Source organism: Lampris incognitus, chromosome 18 (assembly GCF_029633865.1).
Source record: "Lampris incognitus isolate fLamInc1 chromosome 18, fLamInc1.hap2, whole genome shotgun sequence".
Lineage (NCBI taxonomy): Eukaryota > Metazoa > Chordata > Actinopteri > Lampriformes > Lampridae > Lampris > Lampris incognitus.
Genome location: NC_079228.1, coordinates 26,033,396 through 26,047,330, shown reverse-complemented (window position 1 = coordinate 26,047,330; position 13,935 = coordinate 26,033,396). Strand labels below are relative to the sequence as shown.

The 13,935-nt window shown below is 44.1% G+C and overlaps 1 protein-coding gene across 1 annotated transcript in view; it reads left to right on the top strand.

Moving 5' to 3' along the window:
• The window catches only part of nedd9 (neural precursor cell expressed, developmentally down-regulated 9), a 35,289-nt gene extending 23,044 nt beyond the window's left edge, over nucleotides 1-12,245 (top strand). Inside the window, exons 3-7 of the mRNA XM_056297841.1 lie at nucleotides 1,086-1,184; nucleotides 2,175-2,324; nucleotides 4,061-5,230; nucleotides 5,639-5,728; nucleotides 6,998-12,245. Coding sequence (XP_056153816.1) covers nucleotides 1,086-1,184; nucleotides 2,175-2,324; nucleotides 4,061-5,230; nucleotides 5,639-5,728; nucleotides 6,998-7,561 — 2,073 coding nt within the window. The 3' untranslated portion in view covers nucleotides 7,562-12,245. The remainder of the gene's footprint in view (nucleotides 1-1,085; nucleotides 1,185-2,174; nucleotides 2,325-4,060; nucleotides 5,231-5,638; nucleotides 5,729-6,997) is intronic.
• The last annotated feature ends 1,690 nt before the right edge of the window (nucleotides 12,246-13,935 follow it).

Sequence of the window (13,935 nt, the reverse complement as noted above, 5' to 3'; positions counted from 1 at the left end):
GCTCGCTCACACTTTCCCCCATCCTACCTCTTACATCTCTCCTCAATAAATCTCTTCTTTTTTTTTATTCACACCCTGCCCCCACTTCTCCCTCCTTCCACAGAGACATTAAGCTCATTGAAAATGATCAGGTCTTTTTAATTATCTTATGCTAGGGTTACGGCCCTCATCATTTAGACACTTATTATGCTAGCGTAGAACAAGGGGGTGTATTAGGATATTAGCATGGCTGTATGTGGACTCGTATAGGACGAGAAGGGTGGCGGAGAGGGGAGGGTGTGGGGGGTGACATCTCATACCTCCCTGGAGACTTGGTCCTCTCTGCCAGGAAGCCATGCGTATGGCTCCTATTTTCAAGCCTGTTAATGAACCCAGCTCATTGCAGTGTGACTGCGGCGATGGCAGATTTTTCCCCACTCATATTAAGGGTCTAAGGATAGGGGGTGCCGTACATCATGGTTACCTGTGTTTGCACACTTTTGTAGAAATGTGAGTTGGATATAACATGAATCTAAAGCTCTCTGAGACCATAACTGACTGCTATTTGTACTACTATTACTATTACTATTGATACAAATAAAATTGACTTGACTACAAGAATTGGCGGGGGGGGGGGGGGCTCAGAAAACAGCATACCAAACATTCCTCAGTCCGTCTGACGCAGCAGACGGACTGAGACGCAGTTTTTGGGAAGGAAGGGAGTCGTGGGGAGTGTTTGGAAAGAGAGAGAGAGATGTGGGTGGACTGATTAACACTTACCCGTAAGTGGGAGGAAGAATGTGACAAACAAAACAAAAAAACAAGGACGAAAAATACACAGAGCATAGTTGTAGTTGGCTGCTTTCAAATGTTTTCTTGCAGTCGACTTAGCGGTTCCCTGGGTCACTTGAGGACCGGGAATGGGAAACAGGTGAGGGCATGGAGAGCCAGGGCAGATGTACACAAGTTTTACAGTCGGGAGCAAGAGCAGTGTGTCTGTGACAATAGCGAGTGTCTGTTCAGAGCTGTCATGCACCAGGTGTCACCTTAGACATCAGTACTGATTGTTTGCTTTCCTTATGCCATCTCTTGCTGTGCACAAACAGGTGGTGACCCCGACCAGAGCGGGACAGTCCTATACCTACACCCCAGGCCAACACAACCAACAGGACCTCTATGACGTCCCACCCAGCAGAGCACAAGGGGTAGGACGTCCCACAACACACAATTCACCCGTTCAGTTTTACCACCCTGCTTACACTGCACACGGTTCATACGGCTAACTATGCATGCTTGCACGTTTGGTATTTAGATTTAAATGTGGATAGCCACTTTGCTCTCTCTCAGTCCGATTTGAACTGCAGATATCTATTAAATTGTAAATGTGTCAAAAGTCAACACAGACAGAATTCTGTCAAGTTTTCCAGGCGCTCAAATAAATACAGCAGCACCAACAAGTAGTATTAATCTTATTTTCAGTACGTTGTATTTCTCCTTGACTATTTTCTTTCTAAATCCACCCCTGTAAAGCTGTAATGACTGAATTTTCCCAGGGGGACGATTAAAGTTTCATGTAATCAATTTATCATATCTCACATCCTATAATACTTTCACACGGTACAGTAATTAGTCATGAATTTTTAATCAGTACAGGGTTGTTGCCTTTTGCTATACTTTATGCATACATTATGCTATACAATGAGTAAAGGAAAATTTAAACAAGACTAAAACTACTGGTGCGGCATGGTGGTGCAGTGGTTAGCGTGGTCGCCTCGTTGCAAGAAGGTCCTGTGTTCGAACCCCGGGGTTTGTCTAACCTTGGGGGTCATCCCAGGTCGTCCTCTGTGTGGAGTTTGCATGTTCTGCCCGTGTCTGCATGGGTTACCTCCGGGTGCTCCGGTTTCCTCCCACAGTCCAAAGACATGTAGGTCAGGTGACTCGGACTTACTAAAATTGTCCCTAGGTGTGAATGTGTGTGTGTTGTGTGTTTCGGCCCTGTGATGGCCTGGCGGCCTGTCCAGGGTGTCTCCCCGCCTGTCGCCCAATGACTGCTGGGATAGGCTCCAGCATCCCTGTGACCCTGAGAGCAGGATAAGCAGTTTGGATAATGGATGGATGGATGGATGACTGGAAGTCACACAGTTGGAAGTTCGTGTCCTCCTCACCTTTGTTAACATGTAATGTTCATATTTCAGGTGTATGATATTCCAGCTGGTAAAATGATGGGATCGCCTTACCCTGGACATCACGGCAGCCCCCGGTGCCAAGGGGTTTATGACGTACCGCCATCTCAGATGGACCCCAGGACACAAGGGGTGTACGACGTACCTCCTTCTACACAAGGGGTAAAAGAGCCTGTCAACAAAACTAGTGTAACTACCACCACAATGAAAGGGCACATCAGTCAGTCACTCCAATAAAGTCAAAATAGGGAAGTGGTAGCCACTTAATGTCCGGAAAAAGTTACAATGTGCGTATTGATGCTTTTCCTAGTGCTGATCTTAATTGGCTGTAATAAATGAATAATATGTCAAAGGATCATATTTATGACATTCTTGTGTTTGCACTAAATGAAGGCCTTGCCTGCCAATAGCGTTCAACCAAACCTCCCCGAGTGTGGTTGTGTGCCTGTGAACTCCCTAGCAGGGGAAAAGTCAAGGACATAAATGGTCGCTTTCCAGACCCTCTAAGATTTCACCAGACTTCCTGACCCAGCCAGGCTTAGGGCCATCAGTTTGTTTGTAATAACCTGAAATATGCCGGGACCTGTTATTTGCATCGTTCCAAATTACAGTTTGGGCAGGCTTGTCTAGCTGCAGAGAGTGGATTTCTAGTCTGATGGAAATTGCTTGCAGGCCACCATTTTATTCATCCCATTGCTGTCCAGTGTTCAGTGCCATTTACGTCAGAACACATTTTCTGTACACTGTCAAGGGCCTTTTCAGTTCCTTGGTGCTTGACACTTAATATTTCTGACTGCCCCTGCGTCAAGGGGAAGGAATTGGGGACCAAACCTTTGAGGTTAGCAAATATAGTATCTGTCCTCACCCAGAAGGCCTTTCACTTCCTTGAAATTTTAACATTCAGTTCAACAAAGGATATCCCGTGTCAGAAGAGGGAACATGAACAGAGATGGTCTGATGAAAATATTAAGATGGAGTGGCTGTTTAAACATGCAGTGTTTAAAACAGCAAATTTTGTTTCTAAAGCCAGGGAAAGGAGGCTTTAGAAATAAAACGGGTAGCATAGCGGTCTATTCTGTTGCCTATCAACATGGGGATTGCCTGTTCGAATCCCCGTGTTACCTCTGGCTTGGTCAGGCGTCCCTACAGACACAATTGGCCGTGTCTGCAGGTGGGAAGCCGGATGAGGGTATGTGTCCTGGTCGCTGCACTAGCGCCTCCTCTGGTCAGTCGGGGCGCCTGTTCGGGGGGGGGGGGGGACTGGGGGGAATGGCGTGATCCTCCCATGCGCTACGTCCCCCTAGCGAAACTCCTCACTGTCAGGTGAAAAGAAGCGGCTGGCGACTCCACATGTATGGGAGGAGGCATGTGGTAGTCTGCAGTCCTCCCCAGATCAGCGGAGGGGGTGGAGCAGCAACTGGGACAGCCCGGAAGAGTGGGGTAATTGGCCGGGTTTATAATTGGGGCGAAAAAGGGAGAATTTTTTTTTAAAAAGACTATAGACTTTTCGCTTAATTTATACATGCATATATACATTATGTATTTCTGTAATTAGAGATGGCTTTTGCTATTTAGTAATTCTGTAATTGGTGATATTTATATGTTCATATGGGTGTGCACATTAATAGGCCATGCGGGTACATCAGGGTGTATTTTATTTTAATACATTTCCAATATTGAATATTTGTTCTGTTTGGGTTTTATGCAGTGTCACACTCACATTTGTTTCGACTGGTAGTGTCTTGTAAGCCCATGTGGGTGAACATCTTACGATGAAAGACACTAAAATAAATAAACTCAAATTCAATTCCTGTGATGACATGTTAATAGTCTGTTGTGTGGGTGTGTTTGCATGGTGTATAAAACCTAATGATTGTCTCCCCTTTGCGCCCCAACAGGTGTACTCTGTCCCGCCTTGCAGAGCCAACCCTGCTGTCCATGAGGGCAACTATGACTTCCCCCAGCCAAGCAAACACAAACAGGAGGGCATCTATGACGTACCACCGCCCACTCACACCAAGCCTGCACCAAGCCCCGAATCCAACTATGACTTTCCCCCCAGCTCAGAGCCCTCTGCTCATCACCACCACCCTATTCCTAGTGACAACGAAGGCATTTACGACGTGCCTCCGCCCGCCCTTCAGTCAGGGGCAGGTTCTCACAGTGATCTCTACGACATCCCCCGGGGCATGCAGCCCTCCCAGCACAGAGCCTTGCCTGCTGACAGAGACAGAAACAAGGGTGTGTACGACATCCCCCCCCTGGAAGCCCGTGCTATAGCGGACGTGACTGACAGTGTGAATCGTCTGTCGTTCTCCAGCACGGGCAGCACACGCAGCAGCATGTCCACCTCCTCCTCCTCCACGGGCTCCAGCGCCGAGGGCCGCCTCGCCCTGGACCTTGACACCGCTGTCCAGAGGCTTTACCGCCTCCAGCAGACGGTGGAGGCCTCGGTAGGGGCCCTGCAGACCCTGGTAGCCTCCCCACACTGGAGAACGTACCCCTTCATGGACCGCCACACCAACGACATCCGCACAGTACTGGACAGGGTGCGGGCTGCCCTGGCAGACTTCCTGGTGTTTGGAAGGGGCGCTGCCGCCAATGCCACGGCTCTGTCAGACCCGAGCCTCCACAGTAAGCTGAGAAGGCAGCTGGGACGGCTGGAGGACTCCCAACAGATCCTGCTACAGACGTACCAGGCCTTGGAGAACTGTGGCTGGGCCCCTAATGTTCTGGCCTCCTCGGGCTCAGCCAAACACCACAACAAGAGCGACGACCTGGATCGCTTTGTCATGGTGTCCAGGACTGTGCCAGATGACACTAAGCAACTGGCCTCAACAGTAGGCAGTAACGCTGAACTGCTATTCAGGCGGGCACCCATGGACGGGTCCTTCTCCAGAGGAGGCACGCCTGATGAAAACCCGCTAACCTCCCCGTCTTCAGATGACAGCTATGGCGGTCAGACCAAGCCCTTCCCTGTACCGTCCAGCCAAGATAAAGACAACATGAACCACAGTGAAAAGTGTGTTAAGAGCTGGATGGAGGACTACGACTACGTCCACCTGCAAGTAGGTCTCAATTATGCACTAAAACCACAATTCTGCAACATCCATCCAGGATTATTTTGTCATGACATGATCCCTTATCCTTCCCAGAGAGACTGAATCAAAATCCCTAGATGGTAGTTTTGCTAGCTTTGTATGGTGGCAGAGTGCTTAACCCAGAGACACAGGGCAGTGTTACTGGCTGCATTTTGAGCTTTGTACAGTCAATCTGTTAACCCAGATTGTGAAAGGATAATGACCCACTAGAATTGCTTTTTTCCTAGCAGGTTTACATACCCCGCAAAGCAAACACATTCTCTATCAGAACCACAGCATATTATCCCAGGTTGAAAGACTTTGTGTGTGTGTAGGTGTTTGCATGGGCAAAGAGTGTTTAGCTGTCTTTTCACACATATTCATCCTCTCCGACAGGGTAAGGAGGACTTTGAACGTCAGCAGAAAGAGCTTTTGGAGAAGGAAAACATTATCAAGCAGAGCAAAGTTCAGCTGGGACAGGAACAGGTAAGTTTTCTCTGTTAATATCCTCAGTTAAACAATGGTGAGGCGAGCGGGAGGTTTGTTGCCTGTGTTCAATTTTTCATTCCATCCGCCACAGTTATACATACTCATGGATTTACAATTCACAACACAATCACAAACACATAAAGTTGTCGACGTTTGTATCAGAGGTACAAGGGCAAACATCCCTGAAAACAAAGCCAGGCAAGGGATTCAAACACTTGGGGCCTTCTGTTTGTGGCCCTGGTTAGATTGTACCTCATAACACACAGAGATGGAAAAGGGAATTGTGACATTAACCTTTTCACTCACACTCCCTGACAATTGTTTCTCTGTTGGTTGATGGAAATGAAATTCACTTTTTGATAGTACTGCAGCAAAGGGCACGTTGTTAATCTTGGTCATATTTTTGCAGTGTGCGTGGTGGCTATGACTGTTATCTCACTCACACAACCGCAAAGCTAGAACGATACGGTACACAATAAATTCCACAAGGACAATGGTGTCAGACTCAACACACAACTGTTGTGTAACTTGGTTGTGAACAGAGCGATAAGGGATCATTGTCTTAAGTTAGTAATTGGAGGTAGGCCTAGTATTGACTGCACATTGTCGGTTGAGGAGCCAATGTCTATTTCACACGTACTGATTGGATGCTTTCGTTGCACCAGTTCAAGAGAACTAAATTTATCTCATCTGAATCATGTTTTTGCCGAACCAACAACCCAGACAAGCTCATTAGAACCTTTTAGCAAAAGGTTGATTTGTTTGAGCATGTTAGAGGTCTTGCTTGCATTTCTGTTGATGGCATTTCTGTGAAATCCTACCTCAAATGAAACCGCATGGTCAATAATAAGTGATGGAATATGAGGGCGAGACAGAGAATAGTGGTGGGGGTGCAGAAAAAATATATTTTGCTAATTTTCTTACCAATGAGGAGTATGTTATTTAGAGAATAAAAGAAAAATATTTAACATCTTACCATAGCATATATATTTTTAAATGCACTCTTACAAACTTTTTTGGAGTTGTACCCCCCATCCGAATCAGATGGTGCAGTTATGTGGACATGAGACTTCTTTCTTTAAAGTGTCTGAGTTTCTTGAAAAGGGTTTCTTAAATAAAATGTATCATCATTATTATTATCATTATTAATAAATGTCAGTTTGTGAGTGAGTTAGTGAATTAGTGTGTTAGAAGCCAGGTGCATGAAGAGCTACCCATCTAAAAATATGAACTGAAAATCATCCTGCATGTTTTCACCCTCAACAGATTAACCAGTTTAAGAAGTTGGAGCAGGAGGTCATCAAACCGGTGGAGAATGACATCACACAGTGGATCTCCCACCAACACTTGGCCGGAACCTCTTCCTCCCCCTCAGACTCCTCCTCTTCCCCCTCCCCCTCCCTGGGTGGAGGCGGGGCCCATTTGTGTGGGCGGGACCGGCAGCTGTTGGGTTTCTACTCCGAGCAGTGCGAGCAGCACTTTGTCACGCTCCTCAACGCTGTGGACGCCTTCTTCAGCTGCGTCGGTGCCGGGCAGCCCCCGCGCATCTTCGTGGCACACAGCAAGTTCGTCATCCTCAGTGCCCACAAACTTGTCTTCATTGGAGACACCCTGTCCAGGCAAGCGGCCACATCAGAGGTGGCCAACAGGGTCATGAACTCCAGCAATGTGTTATGTGACTTGCTAAAAACTGTCGTTGGCTCAACCAAGACGGCCGCTCTGAACTACCCCAACACTGCTGCCGTCCAGGAAATGGTGGACAGAGTCACTGATCTCTCACACCAGGCACAGCAGTTCAAAGAGCAGTTACGGCAAATGGCCGCTTTGTGACTTTCAGTCATGACCTGAATAACCCATCGGGTCCTATCTATTTCACCACCTGTGACACCTGTGTGTACATTTATCTATTATATATATATACATATATATGTGTATGTATATATATATGTATTGCTTTTCATTAATCTTAAAGTGTTTTTGGATGTTGTAAATAGACTTTTTTTTCTGTTCTGTAAATATTTGCTCTATTTTTGTGTAGATTGTTTTATATGATTATAGGATGAATGCATAGATGCAGTATCCGTGTCTCTGTTGGAGGGCTTGGACATATTTTCATAACATTCCCGTTGCATATTACTGAGCACCTTATGAGATGTCCTACTTTTCATTTTCACCCGTAGAAAGTTGTTGATGCACCCCTACTGCTGGATGTGACAGTAGATCTCTGTGTAAATCATTTGATGTCAGTTTTACTCTTTCCCCGCGGGGGATGGGGCTCTCCACAGACAAAGTAAAGGATTGTTCTTGACCATATGGCTGTGCCTCTTGGTGTTTTTTGAAGTGAGAGATTGCTTCCAATGAACAAGAAGGATGCTTTTCAAAGCGGTAACATGATGAGGACATCAATCAGCTCCGACAGTTATTTTCAACCCGGTCTTTGGGTGCCACCAGTTTTGCTGGTTTGCTATTCTGCCAGGTAGATCATTGCATTCAGCATTTTTGCTACGTCTAAAAACTCACTGAATAGATGGCTGGAATAACCATGCATGGTTTTATTGTTGAATTTTATCTTGTGAACTTATGTGGGACACTTTCAATTAATTTCTGAATTTCTGAAGTGTTAGTTGTACCTTTATGAACTTGAGAGAGGGTGGGTTAAAGTTTCGGCTGAAAGGATTTAACAGTTAGCAGTATAGGGCTTGCTGAAAGGTGACCATGATGTCCAACAAACTCTTCATGCTGCCTCGTAACAAAGTGCAGGAAGTGAGTATGCAGGAGAATGTGGTCCACGTGCCCTCTGGATCTTAGTCTGAAAACCATGTCTCCAGTGTTACCCTAACAAAAACAAAGCATATTTTTTATTCAGAGTACTAAACTGATTAACCATTTAGAATGGCAGGGCGTCTTGTGCAACAGACCCTTGGGAAAGTAAATTGAGGTTTGGGTGTGCACTGCAAACTGGCAGTAACACACAATTCAAAATGGCCATTGTTTTCCTTTTTCTTTCCCCTCCTACTTGCCTGCCCCTGTTTCCTCTCTTTCATTATAATCTGACTGAAATATCGTCTCTCCCTGCGGAGAAGCTGCTCTATAGATAGATGGGACTGGGTGAAGAAGAAATGCCCATGACCACAAGGAGACGTCCACCCCCCATCAGCCCCCAATCGGAAAAACTCATTAAAAATCCACTGAGCACACATGCAGGCTGGCACTTATAAGCAATCTAACTGTTTTTATTATCTACTGCATTCCTTCCAGCGCTCTCCTGGGAGATGAGAGAGAAAGGAATCTGCATTGGAATGACTTTTAATGGGGCGCTCATTTAACCCAAGTTGCAGCTAGACATAGTAAATCAGCAGATGTCTCACTCAGATTCCAGACAATGCTGAGAAGAATCTCTCTCAGATTTATCTCCCTGCTAATAACAGAAACTGAGCAACCTGTGACTCCAAACAAGCGAGAGAAATGGCCCTTGGGCTGGAGTTATTGCATGCAACCTGGGGAGAGCTTGATGAATCAATGAGCTATTTAAAGGCTGGCAGCAACATCCACCAAGAAACAGACGAATGGTCCTGGACTCATCAGTGGAGCAAAACAGCAGCAAAAGCTTCTGTCTCTCACACAGGGCAGCATCCCAAATATCTCATAAATGTCTGCCTCTGGTTTACGTCAGCCCCATGCTAGAAACAGTCAAGCGAGGTGCCATAAAAGCAGAAAGTTTAAAGTTGTTTTTAACTTTTCCTTTTTGCCTCCGTTCCCTGGAGCAGTCTCGAATCTCCACAGGAAGATGCTGTCTAGTCAAGGCAAGAAACACCAAACAGGTGTGGGACTGCCTGGATGGAAATTTACAGTGATATACAAGAGGAGCTGTTCAACAGCCATTAAAAAGTCAGCTGTTGGCCAGTCTGTCAAGTGAACAAACACCAAAGGGTCATTTCAGAGCGAACGTGGTGCAATACCTTTAACCTGAGCACAGGAGTGGAAGAGAGATCCTGGTTCTCACTATATATAGAGTCACAAGAGCAGTGGAGAGTCGATGTCATTTCCTTGGCTTACCACAGCCATTTCCTGTGAAGTATTTGCAGGCTGAGAAATTACAGCTTCTGAGCTCAACAGGGCCTCCTCTCTTAAAATGGCCCCATCTGCACACAGTAGCTCTTGAAATGTACTCAGTCAGATCTGAGTGCATCACATTTATTTCTACACAACTAATGTGTTACTGGTATAAAACTGCCAATCTGAATTTCTTCTGAAAAGGAAATCAACTAGAAATAATAAATTTGAAAAGAGCTGGTAGTTGCATTAAAACAAATGCATGCATGTGCACCCCCCCCCAAGTCTTGTGAAGGCTAAAAGCAGGTACTACAGTACCTTACAATTAAAAAGAAAACTGCAAGGCCCTTGTAGTTTCAATTCAAATAAAAATGCTAAATATACTTACTGTTCTTACTGTTGTTCTATTTTTCATAGAATTCTATTTTAAAAACCATGAGTCAACCTGTGATTTGTTGCATTACACTGTAGCAAACAAAACAATATAGCCAACAGTCAAATATATTTGTGGCGTTCCAAAGTCCTTGAAGGAAACCAGTGCAAATACCATACAGAGCGTGTTTACATGAAGGCTATTGGTGTGCTCATAAAATGATAAACATAATACTTTGACTCTACAATGTTTACTCAATGTTATGATCTGATCATCTTTATGGAGGTCATGTCAAAACTGGGTCAAGCGCAACACAATTAAAGCACCTTAATTTGTAGATGTGACCAAAACTCAGGTCCCTTATTGTGAGGCAATGGTTAGCAACTTTGCACCAACCTATTCTTTATACATCTCCAAATTTTGTGATTCATTGGTTTTGTGACGCCAGTTCCCCTAAAACAATAGGAAAATAGCTGCGGTCAAATTTCTGAAGAGACTTCAGAAGCATGTTTGTTTGAAAGGGGGCAAACTAAACCAAACTTTTTTAACGCGAGGCCATATTAAAATGAATAATCCCTAATGAGAAATTAGTTGTTATGTTGTCTTTTATTCAAATTTCCCTCCAACGTAGTTCTGTAGGAGTTCAACTATGTTCAGCCACTAAAGCCATCAACCAACAATACTTAACCATCTGTCTCTACTCCCAGCATAATTACCATCACATACTTTCAGTCTCAAGTCTGAGCATGGTAATTCTTACATCCCCAGAAAGAAGAAATGAGAAATGATTGCTTAAAATTGTCATCTGTTTTTTTTAATCCTATTCTAATCAGACTTAAGGATAGATTTAATCAAAGAAATGCCATATGTAAATTTTTAATTTTTGGTTAAGTTTTTCTTCAAAACGAGGCCAGGCAATTTTACTTGAGTGCTATACTGCCATCTTGTGTTCACACTTTTAATTAAATAAAATCAGACACCACCGGTCTCTTACTATTACTACTACTTCTTTCGGCTGCTCCCGTTAGGTGTCGCCACAGCGGATCATCCGTTTCCATCTCTTCCTGTCTTCTGCATCTTCCTCTGTCACACCAGCCACCTGCATGTCCTCCCTCACCACATCCATAACCTCCTCTTTGGCCTTCCTCTTTTCCTCTTCCCTGGCAGCTCCATATTCAGCATCCTTCTCCCAGTATACCTGATTTTGATTAAAACTTGGGAGAATAGCGCATCTTGATATTATCCAGGCATTTACAAAATAACAGTGATTGGAATTTTGGCCTTCATTTTAATTAGTGGCAAGAATTCGAGTTCTGTCATAACAGAAACATTTTCATACAGGTAAATTTAAGCTAAAAAAAATAAATCCCATAGTTATGTTTTTGCCTGCAGAATGTCTCTCTTAAATATGGCTCCTTTCCAATGTAGAGCCATTAGAGACGTACCGGAACCAAATCAATATGAAAAATTGTTTTTGTGGAAAATATTGCTTACTTTCTAAAGCTCTGTTGATAAGATGTGTGATAAAATGTAGGTCACTGAAATTTATATGTGGTTAAATTGTGTCATATGAATAATAATTGAGCCCTGGTCAGCACTGTTTCATGCTGTAATAGGAACCAGGCTATTGATGACTATTCACAGGGATCTGAGGCTATGTAACATACAACAGTGCATGCAATCTTACACACACAATGTTACAGACAGATGCGACAGCATATTGGGGCCATCGTAGGTTAAAAAATATAAAAGGAAATTATGGAGCCGAGGACGGGTGGAAATATTCCGAGAAAAAACTCAGAATTTCTGATACTAAAGTCACAAATTTACGAAAGAAAAACTTTTCTTTTTTGTTGTTGTCAAGGAACCATATCGCTTCACTTTGCAAGGTTGGATCAACCTCATCACACCACAGATGCCGCCGCTTGTTATGCATTATGCCTGCAGTGGATGACCTAATCAAATTATACTTTGCAATCTGATTTAGCAATATGGAAATACTTGTGATTATAGCCCAGAATTGCCAATTATCATAAGCATCCGGACTTTGTAGAGACTGTAATGTTCAGTTATGTAATAAATCAAGCTGAAAAGTAAATCTTGTCTCTGTGTATTTAATCACGTCTTGTCTGCTCCATGGCTGTCACATGTTCTGACCCGAGAACGTTCTGCGCATGAACCTTAACCCTCTACAATAAACAACATACACCAATACTGCCACCTACTGGCCTGGTGGGCACATATCATTACAACCTCCTTCCTTTTAAGTTAATACAAAAAATAATAAGAATAAGAATACAAGGTAAGTATTAATACTAGAGACTGTTAAGCTATATCCAAACTTAGTCATCTAAACATTACACCACATTTTAACACTTTGCTTTTCAGGTAAAATAACAAACAGTTAAGTCACATTAAACTATCGCCACACCTAGTCATTTAAACATTAAACAATATTTGTAACACTTTTCTTTTCAGTACAGGTATATAAACAATATATAACAAACCAGGTAAGTCACATTATTTCCTTTTCAAGTATCCTAACTCAATGTAACTCTCTGATAAGTTTTCAAATAACTCCACACCCCGATGTCTTATAGGATATCTCCAACCAAACTCAAAGTCTCTTGTTTTGTTTTGTTTGGGGTTTTTTTTATCCGACAAGTCCATTATAACTTTCTGTTTTCTAGGCCTGCTAGACCTGCGCATGACTGGTGTTTCAGTCATTGGGGTAGTTGGAGGAAACTCAGTCAGGTGCATGTCAGGAGGATGCATGACAGGAGGTGTCACTTCTGCACCTGCCTGTTACTGAAATGTCTCCTGAGTTTTAAGCAGACTTCTGCGGTTTCTCCGCAGTACCTGTCCATCTTCAGTCCTAATGGTATATGACCTTGGACTTACTTCTTTCAGGACCATTGCCTTTCTGTTCCATGCAGAGAGGGCTCTTCGATTCTGACCACGTCATGTTCTGTAAGAGGTTTTAGACTCCTGGCAACCTTGTCGTGGTTTTTTTCTGTTCCCACTTGAGCTGCATGTGTTTCTGTGTCAGTTCCCTGTTTTCCTTTTTCACAGGCATGCATGGCAGTGTGTTGTGCAGTTTACGGTTCATGAGGTACTCTGCAGGCAATGCTCCACATGCCAGAGGTGAGGATCGATAGGTCAGCAATGCCAGGTAAGGGTCTGAGTTGGTTTCAATGGACTTTTTCAGGAGTGTTTTGAAAATTTCCACTCCTTCCTCTGCCTTCCCATTTGCCTGTGGATGGAGAGGACTTGATGTGGTGTGTTGGAACCAATACTGTTCTGCAAACATCAAACTCTCGGCAGCTATACTGGGGGCCACTGTCACTCTGCACTGTTTGAGGAATTCCGGGTCTGGCAAAGATGCTTTTCAGGTGAGTAATAACCTTGCTTGCAGATGTGCTGTTTAGCTGCGCAATTTCAGGATAGTTTGAGTAATAGTCTATTACAGGGGTGGCTAACCATGTGCCATGGAAAGCCATGTGTATGTAGGTCTTCATTCCAGCCGGACTCCACACCAGGTAATTTCACTGATTAGCAACCCTTCAACTAAAGAGAAAGACTGTATCAGTGAAATCACCTGGTGTGGAGTCAGGTTGGAATGAAAACTTGCATACACATGGCTCTCCATGGCACATGGTTAGCCACCACTGGTCTGTTACTAAGAGAAAGTCTTTTCCATTCAGATGGAAGAGATCTGTTCCTACTTTTTGCCATGGCTCGGCTGGCATGTCTTGAATCAGCATTGGCTCTTTGGTTT